Source organism: Corapipo altera, unplaced genomic scaffold (assembly GCF_003945725.1).
Source record: "Corapipo altera isolate COAL_440 unplaced genomic scaffold, ASM394572v1 56, whole genome shotgun sequence".
In the NCBI taxonomy this organism is placed as follows: Eukaryota; Metazoa; Chordata; class Aves; order Passeriformes; family Pipridae; genus Corapipo; species Corapipo altera.
In genome coordinates this window covers 11,055,718-11,078,156 of record NW_020884896.1, presented here as the reverse complement: position 1 = coordinate 11,078,156, position 22,439 = coordinate 11,055,718, and the positions used below count along the sequence as shown (strand labels likewise).

At 39.4% G+C, this 22,439-nt stretch overlaps 1 protein-coding gene across 1 annotated transcript; it reads right to left on the bottom strand.

Moving 5' to 3' along the window:
- Positions 1-165: 165 nt before the first annotated feature.
- Positions 166-20,440, bottom strand: TDRD1 (tudor domain containing 1). The gene is made up of 21 exons (XM_027648209.1): positions 20,227-20,440; positions 17,862-17,926; positions 17,546-17,693; positions 17,050-17,155; positions 15,899-15,938; positions 14,914-14,962; positions 13,299-13,382; positions 12,795-12,971; positions 11,483-11,590; positions 10,800-10,970; positions 9,787-10,035; positions 8,503-8,625; positions 7,093-7,203; positions 6,731-6,901; positions 5,567-5,812; positions 4,931-5,047; positions 4,599-4,709; positions 3,325-3,492; positions 2,765-2,986; positions 2,549-2,595; positions 166-1,087 (listed from the first exon to the last, which is right to left on the bottom strand). Exons 2-21 carry the CDS (start codon positions 17,916-17,918, stop codon positions 995-997), a joined length of 2,598 nt encoding a protein of 865 aa, XP_027504010.1. The 5' UTR covers positions 17,919-17,926; positions 20,227-20,440; the 3' UTR covers positions 166-994.
- Between the last annotated feature and the right edge of the window lie 1,999 nt (positions 20,441-22,439).

The window sequence follows — 22,439 nt, the reverse complement described above, 5'->3', positions numbered from 1 at the left end:
TAAGAGGCAGGGAAAAAAATCTGAGGCAATTTAAGGGTAATAAAACATGAACTCAAACAAAAATATTTCACTTGCACAACAAGCTTTATCTCAAGATTCTTCCAATTTGCACAGAGCCCAAGCTTAAAATATATAGTTCAAGTGGACAAAAAAGGCTGACTGCAGTTTCATGAGCAAATGTTTATTATGTTCCACAAACATTAATGTGACATTCCTAGATTAGTCAGAAAGGACAACTAGGTACTCAACTACAGAAATACTGAACATCTGTTAATAATCTGACTAAGTATTTTTGTCATAACCCAGAATGGGTCTTTTCTGTTATGATGTGAAAACTTGATAGGGTAGAAATCTTGATGATGTAGCTACACACAAAACAGCTCTAATACAATTCACTTCAAAACAATATTCACAGATGCATAATATATAGTACAGGTGTAAATAAAGAACAGTGCACATTAAAGTGTTTACTGATTTTAGAGAGAACTACTTGTATGCAGTCCAAGACAACATTCAACCTTTAATGACACTGAAACCAAGTTCATAAAGAACAATTCTCTGTCTAACTTGAGACCAGAAATTAAGCTGAAAGAATAATCAAGGTTAGATAGACTTTTTCAAGTAACATTAATGGTACCAAAATTAAGTAAGCTTTATGATTACAATAATTTCCAATGCAAGTTTACAAAACAGACTTACAATGTAGTGGCCATTTCATAAACTTCTGTGCATTCAACAGGAAAATAAAAGCAAGAAGTTTAGCAGGACATGGTGGAATAAAACAAAAACAGAATAGAATTTTTAGCTTGCCACTTTGCAATTCTTCAAGTTACATACTTATGTCACAATAACAACCCAAGCATACAGATAAATATAGGTACTTAAACAGCAGAATCTCTACAAAGTGACTCTCATTTTTTAAGCTGGTGGATGCTCTTCCTCTTCCAAAAAAAGGAACTGGTTACACACAAATAAACTGGTGCCTGTCAGAGACTTAAGGCTGCAACAGATTTTTCATTTCAGTGAATCCATCTGTATTCCCATACTTGTTTAAAAGGAAGAGCAGGACCTGTTCATGCTTTTTAAGCTGTGGAATAAGCAGAAAGAATTAGAGATGCACAGTTCTGGTGTTTTTTAATTGCTGGTTTCAGATCATGGTAGATCCTGACACTACTAACTCAGCAAAAAACCATATTGGTTCCTTTCTGTTGTAAAATCTTCTGGAGGGGGGAAAATCCAGCAGAATTTTAGCTGACTTTCCCTGTCTATGTGAATGTGTCCCTTTCCCCACTTTTTTTTTTTTGCTGACGCAGCTTCCTCAAACCTAATTGATTAAATACTCAAATCACAATCTTAAATTTGGTTATTCATACATGTCTATTTTCTTATGTTTTCAGTTATATTATAATCATCTGTCTTCTCTTCATCTCTCATGAGACTTTGAGCAAAATCAGTACGGAAGTGTAACAGAAGATGATCAAACTGAAGTCAGAAAACATATTAGCCAGATCAAACTGGAAGATCAAAGAGACACAGAGGGGGAATGGAAAAGGGGGCTCAACAGCCTACACTGGGACAGAGAAACCAGCTACACCGAGGAACATTACTGCCTTTCTGCCAGTGAACTCCCAGTAACGACACTAACGCTGAAGCAGTGAGACTTTGAACAGAAGTGTTCTTTTTCTATCTCTAAAATACCATTTTTGCTTTTCACCTTGCTGCCTGTGGTTGGGGGAAGACAGGAAAAGTTTGAAACACCCTTGAAAGGGGTTTCTGTCTTTAAAGTTACATTTGCTTATTCCTCTGACAAAGAACATCACTTTGACAAAGGCTGATGCATCTTTTCTGGTGTACTTTTTTTAAGCTTTATCTAAAGTTCTAAACTTTTAATAAATAGCCTAAATTAAAATAGCAAAGGAGAAAGCTTAAAAGCAGAAAGCTTTCAAAAATTATATGAATATGCTATATCTGTAAGACATTTCAATTTTTTCTAAAAGGAAAAAAATAATCTTGCAACTGGCAAACCCTGTTACATATTCCAGTCTTCTACTGCACTCAGATTCTCAGCCTAGCTCCATGACTGAAACTGTGGCACATATTAATATTAATCTATCTATAATACACATGGTAAGAATTTTCTTACATATGCAACTGTCTGCCAAGTTGTGTACACAGCAAAACACAGCCATATTACTGAAAAAAATCCAGCTGCCCTTTGTCCAAATGACACAGGTGATGCAAAACACCAGAACTACCTTTAGACAACAAAGTAACGCTCCTGAGACTTCACACTCTAGAAAAATAAAGTAAGAGCCATATGTGGGGCAAAGTACAGACTAATGAAGTCTGTCTGATCTATACACTATCCTCCCTCAGTCTCAGGGTGCTTTAACTATTAGCACCCATAGAAAACTGAGGAAAAAGTGTTAGGATACACTTTGCATATCTTCCAGTTAGCTACTGTCTCCCTACTCCCATTTGCTTCCCCACATATGGTTTCTTTTAAACTCTAGAAACATAAGGAAGTATTGCTTGGATTGGATCTTACTTGCTCTTTTAATTCCGTGCAGCAGCATTTGGTCTCACCTCCATTACCTACAAAAACCCAAGCAAAGTGAATGAGTAAAATACACATGGGCACTGCTTCCCAAATTAAGAGGTGATGTGGAATTCAAGATTTTTAGAAGGAAGTTACTTAGACACCCCATGTGTTTACAAGTTCTTCAAAATAAGTAAACTGCAGTAATTAAGCGAGAGTACATACCTTGACAATCACTATGTGAGTTTTCAGCACTGCAGGATTTGACCAAACCTTGCTCTACAAGTTTTTCAGCTACATTCAGACCACCATTTTCACAGTGTTTCTCTACTGTTACTAACTTAACATCTCCATTAAACCCTTTCACTGTAATTGCGACGTACTGCTTCAATACCATTTCTTTCAACTTGTTAAGCAGTAGTGGAGACCACTCAACTTTCTCTATTCCTGCAAAAAAAAAAAAAAAAAAAGACAATCCAGTTTGTCATCTAAATAATTCCTTTATGATATGACTTGAATCTTACATGCATGTTTTTGAAAATATGATGCTAAATTTTCCAAGTATAAATAGCTTAAATGCTACAGATAATGAACTAAAAACATGCTTTCTAAAACAGCTTCTGCAGTGTTAACCAGTGTACTATTTCAGTGGGATCATCATGTTGTTTACCAGTATTAAGGAATGAAGTTTACCACCAGAACAGGTACAGCTTTCTAACGTTCAAGAAAACAAGTCAGGGGTTTTGGGATGTTTTTGTTTTGCTTATTTTTGGGACCTTTTTTACCTGCAAGTGAACATGTAATTGTCTGAAAAGGCAGCTTTAAAAAGGAATCAGTGATTGGCAGCACCTTTGAAACTGGTAAAGTTTCTGTGTTCCCATAGTCTGCATACAGTACTTTCACTGCAGACTGGGAAGCTTCTAGAACAAGAGCTCTGTACCACCGGCCATTACCTGAAAAGATTGGGACAAGAATAGTCACATGTGAAGTATCATCTTAAAAACACAGTTTATTCCAAGAACAAGAATCTATAGAGTAATATAGGAATTTTTAAACCCTCTGGCATATATATGACCACTTGACAAGGGAATAGTTTCTGACTGTTGTATTCATAAAGATACAAGTTTTGCTTTGAGAATATTGCTTCAACTTGCACAGGTAAGATTTTTACTACAGGTAAGATTTTTACTACAAGACTGTTTTAAGGATGTCTGCACACTCTGCTTCTAGCTCCTTAGCTTTGATTTTCAACACATACTCCCTCTCAAAACATAACTAAAATAAAAAACTTTAAAAAATCTCATTTCCTCAATTATCCTGAAGGGCAACAAGCAGTAACAACAACTCATCATCAGAAGTTAAAGACAACTGTCAAACACTTAGGTATACTCTGTACTCATGTATTCTCGTATTTTTTAAAATTCATCTATCTTGTTTTTCCATGAACTGTTACCTGATCTAGCACTCAAGTTAATTTTCAGCACTTGCCAGGTTGCTTGTAACAAGTCACATGCAGTCAACATTTATTCGAATCAACACTTTTTTTTTTTTTTTAAATAGTGAGCTAGGTACTAGGAGAGTATCCCCTCTTCTGAAAGACTAAAATAATAAATCAAAATTCCCTCACTGTTAAGAATATTTCTGACTTGAATTAAGAGGTCACTAAGCCTGGACAACTCGTTAGGCTAACAAGGCTGATCATAACCAGTGTCACTGCCCCATGCTCACACAAAGCAACAGTGAAAAACTGCTCAGGCACCCCCAATCCAGAAGTGGGTCTGCACTGCTCTGCCATGACTTTCATGGCAATCTAAATAGTAATTAGTTTTCTTCCCACTTAAAGCTCCATCCATTTTGCTGGGCACAACCTATTCCTTATTTTCTCTCCCTGACTGTCAGGCAGTTTCTTTGCCCTAAAGATGCAGCCAGACTATCCTTTGTAACAGCATTAAGAGATCTGTAAGCACTTTCAAGTTGGTGTTTTTCCTTTTTCTGAAGCAAAAATGAAAGCTCTGTTTTACCCTGGTCAAGGAAATACAAGAACAAACAACTGTCTCACCTGAAAACTGGGCACAACAAGCTTCACCCAGTTTTGGATGGAAGGGCTCTTTCTTACAAGATCTGCAATAGCTTCCTAGTGCAGCCAGCTCCCTATACTCGTTCCTTTGAACTACAGAAAAAAACCACTTGGTAGTTAAACACATTTGGGTATAATGAAGAGCATACTTCAGTTTTACGCTCCCCTGATCCCACCTTTGGCATATTTTATATTTTCTTATTCTCTGAGGTACATTTCCACACGGTCCAGTTCACTATAGGCATTCGTTTTATTAACTAGGTTGCAACATTGTCTTCTTACTGGTATTAGGAACAGTGAACGCTTTTTCTTACCTTCATTTAGAACTGGTACAGCGTAGAACAAGTCTGGGCTTACAATTTCTGTTACAAAGACCCTTATGGTTTCACCTACAGCCAATTTAAATGACTTCCAGTGCCCAAGTGAGGTTACTAATAGAAATTGTAAGAAAATGAAGTGTTACCACTATCCTCCATGCATATACATATTATAAGTAACTGTTACTTTATTTGATATTTATAATATCTTTTTGAATTTCAAAGACAACTATATGTCTTTCCTTCAGGAAGACAAATCTAAACCAAGATAACTGATGCTTAATTTGCTGTTCACAAACAATTGGCATATAAAAGTAGCTAAAGTTAAAAAAACACCTCAGAAAAAATAAGATATTGGAAAATAAACATGAGAAAAGTTTCAGTCATAAAAAATTTCTAATTCTCTATCTCTCAAAGAGTCAAACAGTATTCATTTAAGACAGACACAAATTTTTATCTTTCTCTTTTTGTCTCTAATGCCACCTGCAGGGCAGCTTGTGTTCAGCTGTAAAAACTGACAACGTAACAAAAACTATACATGTTTGTTACTGACATCAAACTACAGTGAAACAACAAGATCACAGTCAAAAGCCTGAATACTGAAAATCTAAAAGTTAACATTCCTTTAATTACCTTTTTGGTCAACAGACTTGTTTGGAAAGTTATTTTTATCTTGTAGAACTTCCTTTACAGCCAAATTTTCAGAAGTTAGTATGTCATTGATCACTTTTGGACAAACTGTGGAATTGTCCGTAAGCACCACACCTGCCCCATCTTTGGACAGGGAGGTTACGGTGGCTTGAAGCTCTAACCCTGAAGTGCACATATGAAATCTTATTGTAGCTTCTTTATTCCATTTGTTATTATGAGGCTTTATACCTAGGAAGTAAAATAACTGTTAAAATATCTCCATTCAGTAATGCTGACTTTCTTCAACATTATAATTTCCTTTAGAAAAACTTTTTTTTTTTTTCCTTAAAGCATAACTTGAAATATCAAGGCTATTTTACTACCTTAGGGAAACACATTGCCCTTCATCCTCTTAAGTGGTCTCCCTATTCCTCCTTTCTTTGAAATGAACACATTTCCTCAGGACTCCCAAGTTTTGTTTTCCATATTTTGTGACTCTATTAAGTGTGCCTTTGCACAGAAAACACAATTAAGACTGTTTATGCATTAGTATAATATGGCCTTTTTATCAAAAGAGCAGAAAACCCCCAAAGTATTTTAAGGGCGGGGGGGACACCAGCAAAAGACACTTCAATGAAATGTGAGTTTGAGCTTTTTCCTGTTTCCACATTTTTCATTTTTAAACCAAGTAGACCACATTAGAAAGAAATTATAACTGTGCAGAATTTTGAGTGATTTGCTGTAGAAAGGGAATTTTTATAAGATTGAGAAACAGAAGTATGGTGCCAAACTCTACAGGAATCAAATGAAACATCTAATTTCAGAGAACTGAAAGGCCAACTTGCTTCATTAAAACAGATTGGCTCCTTTGCCTGCAAAAATTTTGAGAAATAAAGTTGCACAAAAGCACATTTACTTGTGTTGCAGGGCAGCAACCAAAAGCCAGTAAGCACTATACAGAACTAAAAAAGTTCCCTTTGACCAGTAAATCAGTAAATGAAGTCCATGCAGATCACTCCACAGCGCTGGGAGGAGCTCAGGGAAGACAAAACAAACCCCAAAAGAACAAAATTCTGTACAGTATTTGCTTTCATCACCTCCTTCCCCCACAGCAGCAAGTCTCTAAATGCAACAGCTCTCCTAAGAGAAAGAACCCATAAGACACACCTGAGAGCCAGCATTTAATTGCTTGAAATGGAAGTTTTAGGAATGACGGTGAGATCTTCCGTATTTTATCCAATGGTACTTCCTCAAAATTTCCATAGTCCACAAAGCTCACTTGAACAGTTCCACCTGAAGTGATGTTTTGCACCACAGCACGGTACCAGTTACCATCTTCTAATTTTAAAAAAGTTTTTTAAAAAATAAATTAATAATTACTTCACACATTTGGTAAGTCTGCCAGCTTTCATTTTTCAGTAAACAAATCCAATTCTTTTCTATCCTCTGTACAGTGCAAACTATCAGCTAATTTTTTTTTTCTTTATGTTCACCCTGTAAAAACAAAAATATTCCAGGCTGTTACTTGCCAGAGAAAAAAGCACAGCAAGGTTCTCCATTCTCAGGCTTGAAAACATCTGGTGGAGTTTTCTGACAGTATTCAGACATGGATTTGTTAAGTGAGTTTAGAGCAAGCAATTCTGAAAATTAGAAAGAAAAAAAAATATGAGATCAACTAAATAAGCTGACTTGAACTTTATCAATACTGTCCACTGTATAGCTTATTCCTAAAACACTTCACAAGAGATTTCTGTGAATTTTAGAATTTCATAAAAAGTGAGGACACTGTTGACACCAAATTAACTATTTAACTCACTACACAGGCTTATTAGCAGGAAATGATGAGACAGCTGGTATTTCCTGACACATTAGTTCAGTATGATAACAAAATGACCAGTAATTCTTCCTGCTAACCAAAAAAACCCCACACTTTCTTGTAAAATCTAAAGTATATTTTACTTTATCACACCATGGAAACTACCTAGTTCAGCCAGTGCATATGACAAGTTATGGGATCTTACCCTACTCGTTTATTTTTTATACTGAGACCTTCAGCCTGCTCTATACACATCACTTTTAGGGAGGATTTTGGTCATTCGAAGTCTATAAACCATGAAGAATTTATACTATCCCTAGATAAGTCAAAGAATAAACATCTGTCACTTTTTAAGATCTGCCCCGTATTTTCTGTTTGAATGCCTTTAGCTTCCACTTCAGCACTGACTTTTGTCATGTTCTTTTTCTAGCTGGTTAAAAAGCCTTTATAGAGACTTCTGATAGAGAACCGAGACTTTTTTTTTTTTAGCTTATCCAAGAGGAATTCAAGTCTAAAAAGCTGCATTTACTCATTTTCATGTTACAATTATCATCTCTTTGTAAGTTTTTATAAATCAGAAGAGAGTATTAGAGGATAGCTCTGGTAAATATTGTTTGGGCACAGGGAACATGTCTCTTATTTACAGAATCATCAGGGCTGGAAGAGAGCTTCAAGATTATCTGAGTCTGACTGTCAACACAGCACTGCCATAATCACACCTAAACCACATCCCCAAGCGCCACATTCAGACGTCTCTTCAACATTTCCAGAGACAATGACTCCACCACCTCCCTGGGCAACTTATTCCAATGCCTGACCACTCTTTCTGTGAAAAAAAATTTTAGATGTCCTTTGGCTAGTTACGGTACTTCTTTTCACTTTCCTCTACATTCTTGGATTTTTTTATTCAACTGCTTACCTTCGACATTTTCAGATTTCAAACTGGAGTCACTACATAACATGATCCAATTTCTTTGCCACTCCACTTGTATTCTTAGATAAAAAACTCAGAGGTAAGCCTTTGTGCTATAAGCTCCCTTCAAACAGTAATTCATTAGAACTACAAAAAAAATGACAAATCAGGAAGCAAAGAAACTAGAAGAAAAAAGCAGAATAAACTTACCATGGGTATTCAAAATCTGACAATAGAATTCTCCAGGAGTGTACACTGTACACACTGTGACACTGACTGTTTGCTTAAGAGTTAATTTAACCCACTTGCATGTTCTTTTGTTTATCATGTCCTCTAGAGAAGACAGAGAAAAGGAGAGAATGAAAAGACATTTTTACAGGAAAAAAAAATTATACATCTTGAATGTTCATTCGTATCCTTGAAATTCTTGTTATAAATAGCCTGACAGACTATTTATAGTGAGAGCCTTTTTTGCAGAGTAAAATCAAGTAAGAGGAACATGCCAATTGCTTAATGTATTTCTCCACTACCAAAAGGAGGGAGCAACAGATGAACAGGGAAGAGTAATCACACGACGAGGTACAGACTACGTGGCAACAGCCTAGGCAAGAGGGACACTGGGGAACCTTGGTCTCTGGGGAACTTGAGCTTCAAGAATGGCCATGCTGAGATGCTGTTTCATCTGCCCAATGTCATGTCTGACAGGAAGGCAACATATCAAAATGTGTTTGGATGCAGCCACGGGAGTTACCGTTCATTTGAATTTTATGTAACATTCCTTACCCTTCTGAACAACAATTGTGTCCTGGCCACAAAGTGTCTAGCAGGGAAGATCAAAATTAAGGGATTTGAACACAGAGTTGACAAAAAGACTTCCTCCCAGTTTTCAGGACCAATGGATCAGGAGAGAACATATACACTTACCAGACACAGGATGGAAAAGAAGGATTTAACATGCTTCATAGGAGAGAAGCTAGGAATCTTCCTCCAGATTTCAAAGAAATCCAATATAACTTTTGCAAATGTCTCAGATAGAAGCTTCGGTTACTAAATGCAAAAATTTAGGCATAGCCCGGAAGCTCTATAGGCTACTGTCAAATTTTCAAGGAGTGAGTTAGGTGGGTTTATGTGTAAAATATAGGACAATGAAGATGAAAATAGAGAAAATACTATTTGCACTAATGGACAAGGGCATAAGAACAAGCAGGTACTAGCTAGTCATATCCTAGTTCAACTAGGAACCATAAGACTTTTAACCAGAGTCAGTACCAACTTCCAAAAGTAGGCAATTCAAACTTTGTTATGTATGCACAGACACACACAGACACACGACTTCTTCATGGCAAAGTTGCCATGGTTAAACCTTGGAGCTGTGAAGCCTACACTTCGTGAGCCAGACTGGAAAGCTCTGACCAGCAAAGAGCTTGCATTCTCTGTACCCACTCCAGTGGGAGATAACATAATGCCAGCTCAGCAGGACATGCTCATACTCACCATTTTCTTGCTTAACATCACTCATTGTGACTGCTAGTAAGGCCACCCTTGACTCCTCAGCTGCACAGCCTTCCTCTATGAGAAGGCTCGATATATTTATCGCCGGAGTAACTGATGCGTCCACAAGCTCCACCACAGATGTAGAACCTTCTTTATCCACTACTTTTACTGTGAACACTTTGTCTTCCACCAGATTTTTCATAAAAGAAGTACCTTCTGAGGTCCAAGTTCCCAGTGGTGGCTTCACACCTAAAAAGTGACACAGTATGGAAGGGTTCTGAGGTCAGTCCAAGTCTCACCAATGTGTGGAAAGGCACAACAAGGCTATGTAAAGCAACAGATAAAGCAGCAGTTACACCAGGTAACTCACCCTTACTCCTCATGCCCATAACAAGATTTCAAAACCAGTTATTTGGATTCTGAACTTTTTAATTAGTTTAATGAAAATCTAACGAAGATCATGTACAACTGGCCAATTACACAAAGACAAGCATAAATTCAGATTGATCCTGGACTGAGACAGAAAGGTGAACTAGGAACTGTCAATACCCTTTCCAACTTCACAGATTTCACAAGCCTATGGTGAGGAATCTATCAGTACTTTCACTAGATTTGCCATAGGGGAGTGGGACCAATACAGCTCTGAATTTTGAGATATAAAATGAAATCTACCAATCTACCTTCCCCTGCAGTATTAGAACCACAACAGATTTAAGAATTCCACAAATCCAATAAATTACTGATTGTGCTTAGAACAAAAGCATATGCAAAATCTAATGGTCATGTTCATATAACAGTTTTTCAGACACACAACTCAAGTCACCAGGTACATTATGAAAGATTTGTCACATTTTGTAGATATGCCACCACAGTTAAGAATTCTGGAAATAATGCCAACCAAAACCTGCATCCATCCCCATATTTCCATGTAAGATACTACAGGTGTGATGGCTATGTAATCCCACTTATTTTGCCTCTATGTAGTTTGAAACACCTTATAATTTATTTCCTACCTGCCAAGGAACACCTTATGGCTTGAGCTGGCAAGTCCTTTAATGCTGGAATCAAAGGACGAAGTTTCGTCAGCGGAACAGAGTCAGAATTACCATAATCCACATAGTCCACCAAAACAGTATCTTCAGAAGCATATGCTGTGACAGCAGCACGATACCAAAGATTGTCTTCTAGAAAGGAAGATACAGATGTTCATTGTATTTACTTGTAAATTCTGAGAACAGAATGATTTTTGTTTGACATAAAAAATACGTCTGTCTCAATACAATTCGGGACTACCAGGTCTTGGCTAAATAACATTTTGAGAAGCAGCCTATCAGAGCAGCATCATTACATATAATCCCATTTCTTCTGTCCCTTTTGTGGGATCTGAAATTTCAAGTATATATTCATTTCCAGCCATGGGGAGATAATACTTAGCAATGTACAAAACCCCAAATTCCTTCATGACCTCATAAAAAGCTACTCTAAATAATCTAAATCCAGTGTTAAGAGTTTGCTCAATGAAGGGACATTCTTAAATAAGTATTTTATAGATATAATTTCTTCAATCATTACCAAGCATTATCCACAGCTAAAAACCAGACAGAAATAAAATAAACTCTATGTGAAACGTTTTTAAACATAATTATAGAATGTAATTTTAAAGTAACGTGAATTAGTATTTTCGCTCTGTTTTTACCTGTGAACTGGGCACAGCACACACTTCCAACAGCAGGATGGAAAGATGGACTACTGGGAAATCTGCCACAATATTCATTAAGAGACACTTCAAGCTCAGCAAGTTGACCTAATGTTAAAATATATAAGTTTTGGAACATAGCCTGTCTTGCAATTATTACAAAAGTACACAAATATTAAACCTCAAAGCCTGGAAGAACATCTCGTAGTCTAATGGAAATTATTTAAAGAGTTTAACATAATAGCAAAAGAGTGATGAGACTAGAACTCTTCAATCAGTAAGATTGAAGAGGGTCCTCATGCAAGTGTGAGGAATCAGCAGTAAAGAAAAGGAATATGGAAAACCAGTGATGGACTTTTTGAAGAGAGGAACAAAACTGAAGCCAGTGGAAATTGAAAGCAAGCTAGTGGAGGTGTGCCAGAAAGAAACAAGGAAGGCAGCTCTTTAAACAACAGGCAGACGATGAGGGAGGTCACTTCTTGCCGAAGGACTACCCAGAATTAAAAGGCTGCAGATGTACACAAAAGAAAAATCCACTGCAGGAGATACACCAGACCACATCCAGCTGCCAAAGCCATTTTAGCTGAAAAAAGCTCACTGGCTCAGTCAGCACTGGGAGAAGGACACATCTCACCAACTTATTCTGCTTTTCATTCTCCCCCAGCCATCTGCTTATGGGCATTGTGGAAGATGCACCTGAAGGCCCTGCAGCCTCATGCTCTGGCCTCTACAGTGTCACTTACAGTCTGAAGTTTTACTCTGTCAGGAAGCACCAAAGCACTACTACCTGGCCTCCTCATACTCAGATTATTTCCTCAGATATCATACTCAGATATTCTCCTCATACTACATAACAAAGACGTTTAGTCCACACACCTAGTTCTCAAGGAAACACTTCCCTCCACTGTTAAAGGGAATAACAAGGTATTATAGGAGTAAAAAAAGTAATTACAAACTCAAAACCCATTTCTAGAACACCTGAGTGAACACATTTAACACTAAATATTTGTGATACAAATTGACTTCAGATTGCTAAAATCCAAGCCATATCACCTCTGTACTTTGCACTACTCAGACTGCCCACATATTAACACAAGAGCAGTTCGTAAGTGATATTAACAGCTAACACTGCCAAAAACTATCCTCTACAGTACTGTGGCTCTTTACTGACTGAAGCATGGCCTTAAGCTACAGGGAATCACTATTTCAGGTCAAACTACAAGACCAGCAACACCTCCCTCCAGCCACTCTCTAATGAAGAGAAAAATGCCATATTAGGCATCCTACATTCTGTTCCCAACACGTCACTTACAGGCATTGTCCATCTGCTGACAGAAGAAGGTGTCTGGATTTTGAATGTGGGAAACCACACCAGAAAATTTGTCTCCAATACTTAGAGAGACACACTTTGCAACTGAATTAGCACAGTGAAGAGAGTCTTCATCTTCAGGTATTTTCTTTTCACTTCCCTTTGAATGGTTTTCTGACACTGTACACAAAAAAGAAAAAAGGTTGCTGATCAAATGCTAGATGACTTTGAAAATATAAACATACTGAAACAGTTTATTCTTTTTGTTGATGTTTTAGACTTTGAAGGCTCCCGTCACCTAATCCACAAAACTGATGCTCACATAATAATCACTAAACAAATATTTCATACTATTAAGAAGTGTATGAGCTTCTGTCACTAGTGACCTGAAGGAAGCTTCACTAGCATATATTTTTAAGTGTGAGGGGATGCTGCTGAACAGCTTGAATATCATGCAATATGGGAGGACCTAAAATTCCCCAAGTTTAGTTTGATTTGCTTGCTTACCTCTTGGAGAATCTTCTCCATTGGCATCACTTTCTGGAATTAAGTGAGACTTCATTTCTAAGGGAACCTTATTTAGGCAGTTGCCTAAAATACAGATGTAAGAAAGTGATTTGCCATGTAAGATAGCCATCAGTTAGTTTCATTTCATAACTCTGCTCTGAGCCTGACCTATATCCCTTACATCCTTATCACAAGATGAGCATGTTTCTTTGCTCAGCACTTAATATGTTTAAAATGCAAAATAAAAGTAATTTCAGAGTAGCTCAACTACTTGAGTTTTCTGAACACATTCACAGCTCCAAGACTGTTTGACAAAATAAAATGAGCAAAGCAGTAACAATCAACATTTGCTTGCAGTCACTACTGTTAACTGAAAAACTGGTTAGAGCTTTTCAGACACAAAGATTCATAACTTACCTCAGTATTTAAGACACCGATTATATAATGAGTTACTAAGAATTATATAGAAATCCTGAGTTTCTTAGCTATTACATATTCTTTTTCTGATGCATGAGAACAGTATTCCAAGCTTTCAATATCATTATTTTCAAATGAAAACCTTAATATGGATGTTTAAGTTGCTTGTGAAGTCATGGGATAAATGCATTGAACATTTCAAGAATGCAGTGATATTTATGTGATGTTCCCTCCAAAAGGTTGGCAAGTTATATATTGCTTTGCCATTAGTGTGCTGTAAAGCAACCAAATGGGAAATATGCCCAGCACAATCCTGAATCAGTTGAATATACATGGGACTAAGCAGAACCATCCTTTTAGAGACTGCAGAGAGTATGACATGGAGAATAAGCTTCCTGCACACGAGGAATTTTAGCAAGCTAAGAGGATCAACCATCACTCCTTCAAAGTTTCTGTGGGCTGTAGATCAATGAAATGAATGTGCTCTCAGCACTATATTGTTCTTCCTCTGCAGGCAGAAGAAAACCTAAACAATACAGCCCTCCAAATATGACAAAAGGTACACCTTGTGTGTATTGATCTTGTTTGACAATCAAAGCCACCCAGCTCAACTGAAGAGCTGACTCCTCAAAGAATTCTGACTCCTCAAAGGTCTGTGCTTGGCTTGTTTCTATCCACTGAGGCTTGCAAAGTCAGAAATACAAACATTCTTACAGAGTCCTCCAACTAGATACAGCAACATCCAGTGATTGCACTTTCTTTGGGATACTTTAGTGAGCATGTATGAAATATAAAAAAGCTGGTAAAATCCTAGGTGGAGCTAGAAAATGATACTTTAATTTTTAAAGAGTTAAAAAAGGATGATAGACAGAAACAAAACAGTACCAAATTTTCATGCATCTATTAAAACAAAGAAAAAAAATAAGCAAGTTAGTCTAGAACACACTGAATTTATTGCTATTCTACTGGAAAAGTAACCTTACCAAAATTTAAGGTTATTAAGCCTAACAAGATATTTTGAGCACTGACATTTTAAGAATACCTCTATATGGAAAGGTAAAACAAAACAAAACAAGTTGGAACAGTGACAAAAGGAGAACAAAAGAAAACACTCATCTTTAAGGGTGTTGGGGAGGGGTGTGAACATAAAAGCCTGAGTTGCATTGGGTTTTTTCCCCACACTCAACTAAGTACTTACCAGACTCTGGAAGAACAACATCTACAGCAAAACTCAACATCAATTCCTCCTGTAATATATCAACAACAGTTACTGAACTGGAAAGAATTACAACTAGAACAAGAGGGGTAGAGGACTGTTTGCCCCCTATCTAAGCAACTAAATAATTGAGGCCTTCAGAAATATCACCTTGCCTATAAAAGGTAAAGCTGCTGTTGGGATTTGAAGTGCTATCAATTCAACTAACTTCTTAACTCTCTTCTAAAGAATTAGGCAATTAAGTAAAAAGAGAATCCACAGAAGCTGAATTACTCTACTTAAAACAGGTACAAGTTATGTTTAAACTGCAGTTGTTCAGCTGTAGCTTCAAACAGTACATGACAAAGGAGTTCTCTGTACAGTGCAAACATGAGGCTAGTTGGAGGCATGCACGTTTATTCCCTTGCACAAATACAATCCCAAGAAACAATGAAGACAAAAAAATCAACTCCTGCAGAAGAGTTCATAGGAAGACTGCAGGCTCAAAGTAAGATCAAGAGAGGCTTCAAAATATTACAAAGGAGAACTGTGTCATCTTTAAATCCTGGTACAGCAAAGAAACAACAGCTTATCTGCAGTTGTTACTGTTCAGTATTACATTAAATTTACTTCTCTAATAAACTGCCAAGGCTTCAAGCATCACCTCATGATCTATACAGAAAAGAAAGCACCAGAAGTTTTCTGAACTGGACACACTACATCGGTTTCCTTTCTATAATTCCTCCAGCAACATCATGCATGTCTTGATTTTTAACTTTTTCACATATGTTTTTTCAAACAATACCAGAGTTATCTCTGACAGTGCCTCTGAGGGCTCTGGATGTAACTATTTCTGAATGCTTCCCCCAGTAACTTTTCATTTGAAGTACTGGTCTTTCTAAAAGGAGAAACTTGTTCCTTTCCTGTACAGGTTAAACCTCGCTCACAGCAGATCCATTCAAGATACAGTCAAAATTGTATTCCATACCTTAAGACAAACTCCCTCCTTGGTTTTGTTCTTACTTGTACTGTAATCAAAGAAAAAATGTTAATTCTGAAGAACCAAAGACTGACAAGTAGCATTAATAATACAGTCTACTTGCAAATAGAAATAAAAGGCTGTGTTCATAATATGTGTTTTTTGTCAACCCTTATTCCTCATCCAAGAAAGTGAACTATATGTTAGTTCCCTATTAAGCAACACCTGGTATGTTTTTCCTGACAAACTGATTTTAATTAAAATTGAGAAATCTGACACTGTTGTGGAGTTCTGCTAACACCTTAATCCCAAGCCAACCTCAAGAACTATAAAATTGAAAAAAAAAAAATTGCTATTTCAGTAGAATATAAAAGTAATATTCAGGTAACATACATGCCAGACTGTCCCCATGTTCCCCTCCACATTCATCACTGCAGCAAAACTTGTCCAAAAAAACAAACAACCTCCTTTGTGTACACCTGGCTGCAGATTCACTGAACTGCAATCATCACTCCTTGCTAGAGACTGTCAGTTAAAATGCTCAGATCACCCCCTAAGCTGTTCCAAAGCCAGTCAGTCAGTCTGTGCTGTGTCAAACTAATGGTGCTTACTTTAATTGAAACAGAGTAGTGAGTGATCTATTGAGCATCCAAACCAGCCTGGTAAAAAACAGTGAGCACCAAAGAATGGTCTGGCTCAAACAACTACTTCTAATTGCAACTGTGCTCATCAAAGATAAAAATCCAGGAATTTCACTGACACTACAGCCACATTCAAAGGGTGCTCCTCGGAACCTGCAATCCCTTAACCATGACACTGCTGAGAGCAGAGTCTTGTTTCTCCTTTCCCTATGTTAAGAACAGCAATAACAAAGTCATGAGACAAACTGGTATCCTTACTGCATCCTCACCTGCTAAAATTAATGTTTTTGTTTTAAATCACACTACAGTATGCCTTAAGAACTCCAAAAATATCTTTCAAGTAACCCTTCTGAAGCAGCAGAGCTGAGTTTTCTGTCAGGTATAAGATAATGCAGTACTAGCCTAAGAACAAGCAACATATTTTACTATGACAGTGCCTTCCAATGGTCATTTCTGTTGTTTTGGGAGGGATATTGTCTTTCTGTGCAGACTATATGGCAGAACTTTTAACAAACTTACTTCTGTTTAATGGGATCACATACAACTCTATGTGTTGGCCAATCTTTTTTCTGACAATCTGCAGAGCAATAGTATGTTTGCATACATTGTGAACATCTGAGAGTTCCTACAGAAAAAAGACAGAAAAGAGAAGTCTGAGAGAAACATATATTGGAATGGACAAGAGCTGTTAAGATAATTGCTTTACAAAACAGCTCCACTCCTATTCTAAGCACCTACAAAGAGGTATTTGTATTCACACAGAGCTGTCAGACATTACTGCCAAAATGTCCCAAATTACTTCCACATTTAAGAAGGTAAAAACCCCACCACTTTTGATAAGGAGATGCTATCTCCTGTTTATCAGTTCTACTACTCCAACTATGTTCTGAATAGTCTATACTTGAGTCTCAGAGTCAAAAACATACATTCATTTTAAGAAACTTCTGAGCAAGCCTGATCCGCTTTCACTGACAAATATACTGTATGTCATAGACTACAGGACACAGGCACTTACCATACAGACCACAATGATGGCAAGTCCCGCCTTTAGGGGGTGGTACTAACAAACTCAAGAGACTCTCATCACAGCAAACAGAAAAAGCATTCTTAGAGAAACATTGCAATTTCTTTGGCTTCCCATTAATTGAGTTAGAATTTGAGTCCTGAGGAAGAAAAACCTGAAGTTATTCTTACTAGAAAAACGTATTCTGGTTTACAAAAACGTGACAACAAAAAGAGCTGAAACTTCAGAGTTGTACAATGAGCCACATATGCTGATCATTTCTGCTGTCCAGAAATGCTCGGAATACCTGGAGCGTGAAATAACTCACAGTATTTTCTTCATCAGCTGCAGCTGTCAAGTTTCCTCTACAAGTTTTGTCTTCCATGGAACTTCCTAGAAGCAGAAGTTTTTGCAAAGGGATCTGATTAACAACACTAACGCACGTCTATGTTATGGAGTATTTGCAGGAAGAAACAAGGATCTTGGCTATTCCTACTATTCTGCCAGCACATTTGAGCACGTGGGGATGCTAGGAACATGACACACTCTAGAAGTCACTTCTTGTTTTCACTCTGATACTACATTTATTCAATAATACAATCAGTGGTATTATTAAAGCCACAGTTTTAACTGTTCTGTGCTTACCACTCAATATAATGCCCATAATGTCCTCCACCCATGAATTTGCTTCAATTAAAGTTGTTCAGCAGGAAGAAAAAAAAATTACATAATTTGCAATAGTCAGAACAGGCAATTTTAAAGTAGCTGAAACAGTACAAGTTTCCTCATTACTGTTGACAATGTGGCCTATGTTATGTTTATACCTCTGCATAGTTTTGTCACATCAGTAAGTATTCAGAAACAAAATCTCTGAAACAAGAGATTCTGACTTTCTAGTGAGTGCCTTATAAACCTTGTAGCCTTTCCTGGGAGTTTTTTGTCTATCAAACAACTCTTACAAGACATTCAGCTAAGCCTGCATGCCAACACATTAGGAACCCTGTTTTTATAAGTGTGCAACTCATTCACCCACAAAGAATTTGTTTCAGTTGGAGGCTACACATGCCATTCGGAGCGTGTTCCAGTCTGGCAGGACTATTAACCCGAGGTCTCCACTGAGCCATCATAAAGCTTATGTGGCCTTTTTATCCCCACCTGTAAGCAAGTTAATCTTGTAAACTTTGCCTGAACTCTGGCCTAACATGAAATCAAATTTCATGAACTCCCCAGACCCAAGATGGTTGTATACCAAGCCTTTCCCACTCCTCAGCTTGCAGTAAGAGAACACGGATCAGACAGTACCTCTGATGAGGCAAGAAACATTGCTGAAGGAACTCCAACTCCCACTGTGTATATCTGTCCCAAATTCCCTGGTACTCCAATTATCCTGGGTTTTTTCCAATTATCTAAGGCATTTCATCCTGCACAGGTTTGGATAATTAGGAGCTAACTGTATTTATAAGGCATACTCGTACTGATGATGTTCATCAATAATCAAGCATATACACAATAATGGAAGAACAAAGTCAAGATACCTGTGTTAAGCTTCAGACAAAGTCTCTCTTATTGCACTTGTGCTGCAGTTAAAACTTTCTACTGTACTGTTTCTACACTTGTAAAAAAATATTGCGCATTGTTTGCTTACAAAATACTGATTTTGGTTAGATAATGAAAAACTCAGACTCAAAACTGGAAGTTTTTTAACAGGAAGTTGGCACCTGTGACCCTGATGCTTAAATCTGCACCTGCAACTTCATTATGTTGGAGATAAGGGGTTCCACCATCATGTAAAGGTTCACACCAGAGTATGACCAAAGATGGCTGTGGGCCAGGTAACTGCAAAAGCATGGATTTAAAGATTAATTCAGGCAGGCTCACGAATTACAGTATTTTTGGGTCATGTTCTGAAGCCATATTTCAGCATCCATTTTGGAAGGCTCATTCTCTACCGTTTGTTTCTTTAGTCTGCACGACAAAAAGCTTTCTAAGTTAGACCTTGACAATAAACAAACACTGCAGATTAAACAACGAAAATTCCTTCAGGAGAGGAACACACTACAAGCAGGAGTGGCCATCACCACCTGCACGTGAAGCTCGCTGGATCCACAAGAGATGTGTCTCTCTGGAGGAGACCTTGCTGTAGCTTGGGTAAAAAAAGTTTGTAGTAATAAAAAGCAAGGCTGCACTCCTGGGTTCCTCATGACTGGGAGCTCTGGGACAAACACAGGCTGCCTGAGAGGAACCACGGACCGGGCTCTGCTGAGATGAACTTCTGGTACCTGCTTTCCAAACGTTAACACTCAATATAATTATTTTAAGTGTAAAAGTCTTGCTATACTATATAGGCGAAATCAAATTAAAACGAACTTGCAGGTAAAGCAGAGCGGTTTTTGAAGCGACACTGCAACCCACTCAACCAGAAATGCACTGCCGTACCTGAACAGTAGTGGTAGGTGCTATTTTAATTAAGCTAATTCAACTAACTCAGAATAAAATCAGACTCCCCCGCCGCACGGCCTCCAGCCCAGCTCGCAGCCCGCCCGGCGCCTTTCCCCCCTTGACGGCCCCGGCCCCTCTCCCCACTCAGGGCAGCACTAACCCCACGGGCCGCCCCCTGCCCTCTTCTCCCCATCGAGGCAGCGCTCATCCTCGGCTGCCTCCGACCCCTTTGCCCCCCTCAGGGCAGCACTCACCCCCCACCGCCTCCGGCGCGGTTTCCTCCCCAGGGCAGCGCACACCTCGGGCCGCCTCCCCGCCGCCCGAGCTGCCGCACGTGGGCGGACGCCGCGGTGGCTCAGTCGAGGACTGACGGGGGCCGGAGAAGGAGCAGCAGCCCCCGGAGCGCAGGGACGGTCCCCGGCGCTCCCGTCCCAGGCCGTGCGGTCCCGGTGCCGCCGCCCCGCCCGGCCGGGCCCGCGCTCCCTCGGGGCGGGGCGCGGCACGTGCCGCGCGCGCGAGGGGAGCCGGCGGTGACGCCATCTCAGCCCGGGAAGGGCGGGCGGAGCAGCCCCGGGCACCGCGGGCCTATAGCGGCACATGCGGGGCCGCCCACGAGGCACAGCCGGCCTGCGTCAGGAATTGTGTGGACGGGAGGACCAGGGGAGTGATTCGTCCCCTGTTCTCGGCGCTGGTGAGGCCGCACCTGGAGTGCTGTGTCCAGTTCTGGGCCCCTCAGTTCAGGAAGGATACTGAGGTGCTGGAGCAGGTCCAGAGAAGGGCAACGAGGCCGGTGAAGGGACTGGAGCACACGTCCTGGGAGGAGCAGCTGGGGGAGCTGGGGTTGTTTTGCCTGGAGAAGAGGAGGCTCAGGGGGACCTCATCATTCTCTACAACTGCCTGACAAGAGGGTGTAGCCAGATGGGGCCGGTCTCCCAGGCAACCAGCAGTAGGACAAGGGCACAGTCTTAAAGCTGCACCAGGGGAGGTTTAGGTTAGACATTAGGAAGAAGTTCTTCACAGAGAGAATGATTGGGCACTGGAATGGGCTGCCCAGGGAGGTGGTGGAGTCAGCGCCCCAGAGGTGTTTAAGAAGAGACTGGACGTGGTACTTGGTGCCGTGGTTTAGTAGACAGGGTGGTGTTGGGTCATGGGCTCAATAATCTCAGAGGTCTTTCCCAACCTAGTTGATTCTGTGATTCTGAGGTTACTGCTGCAGCAGAGTGCTGGGTCAGACCCCTCAGCTGGCCACCACAACTGGTGCCTCCTTGTCAGTGTACCCTGTCCCAGGACCTGGTAGCTGTGGCTGTGTGGTTTTCACATGGTGTGGTTGTCAGAACCGTGGTCAAAAATACATTAGTCATAAATTGTATTACACCCAGTGTGTGGCAAGCGACGGGTTTGATTTTATTACTCAAAAGCTCCAATGATTTTCTCACTCTGTCTTCAACAAAATTCGCTGAGGGACAGTGAAGTATTACAGTATCATAAAATGATTTGGATTGGAAAGGACCTTAAAAATCATCTAGTTCCAATTCCCCTAGAATGGGCAGGGACAGCTTCCACTAGACCAGGTTTCTCAGAGCCCAATCCAGCCTGGCCTTGAACACCCTTAGGGATGGTGTTGCAAATTACAAGGAGGTGGCAGTTAATGAAATGTCATGAAGAGTGAGAGCTCCGTAACAAGTCAAGTCAGCCCAATCCAGTTAAGGGATTCTGTGGCCTCCTAAAATAACAAATTGTTCAGAAACCTGTACTCTGATGAATATGTATATCCCTGGCTAATAAATATGTACCATCTTGAGCCAGGTGTGCACCTTAGGCTGAGTTATCCCCTGTACATCTGTGCTCTAATAGACTAATGCCTGCTTCTTAATACTGCATTGGTGTTAAGGAGGGTTTTTTCCAATTTCAGTGACAACGGGCCATCCACAACTTCTCTGGGCAACCTGGGCCAGTGCCTCATCACACTCACAGGAAACGATTTCTTACTAATATCTAATGTAAATCTGCCTTCTGTCAGTTTGAAGCCATTCCCCCTTGTCCTATCACTACATGCCCTTGTAAAAAGTCCCTCTCCAGCTCTCTTGTACTGTTAGGTACCTTTAGGTACAAGGTCTTCCCAGAGCCTTCTCTTCTCCAAGGTGAACACTGATTCTCTCAGCCTGTCTTCATAGCAGAAGTGCTCCAGCTCTGTGAGCAATACTTCATGGCCATCATTACCCACGATTGTCCCAGTAATCCCATGCATTCCTTGGTGATCCCTGTAGTGTGTTGCTCTTACTGATGCAAAAAGATGAAAGAATAATTAAGAGTTACAAAATACTAGCTACAGGGAGCTACAGCACTTTCCTTAGCTGTTAATTTCAGAAAAACCTTCATGTTATACTCACAACTCTGTGCCTGAGCAGCCTTGGTCTTCTGACTTGGCCTCTCAGTGCTTCCCAGCAGCAGGCACACCCACATCTTG

Bases quoted from the DNA above. Each gene is read 5' to 3' on its own strand.
- TDRD1 (XM_027648209.1), bottom strand. From the start codon at position 17,918: ATGGAAGACAAAACTTGTAGAGGAAACTTGACAGCTGCAGCTGATGAA. The intron at 17,694-17,861 runs GTGAGTTATTTC...TTTCTTCCTCAG, and splicing joins CAGCTGATGAAGAAAATACT to GACTCAAATTCTAACTCAAT. The intron at 2,987-3,324 runs GTAAAAAAGGTC...TTTTTTTTGCAG, and splicing joins AATTACATGTTCACTTGCAG to GAATAGAGAAAGTTGAGTGG.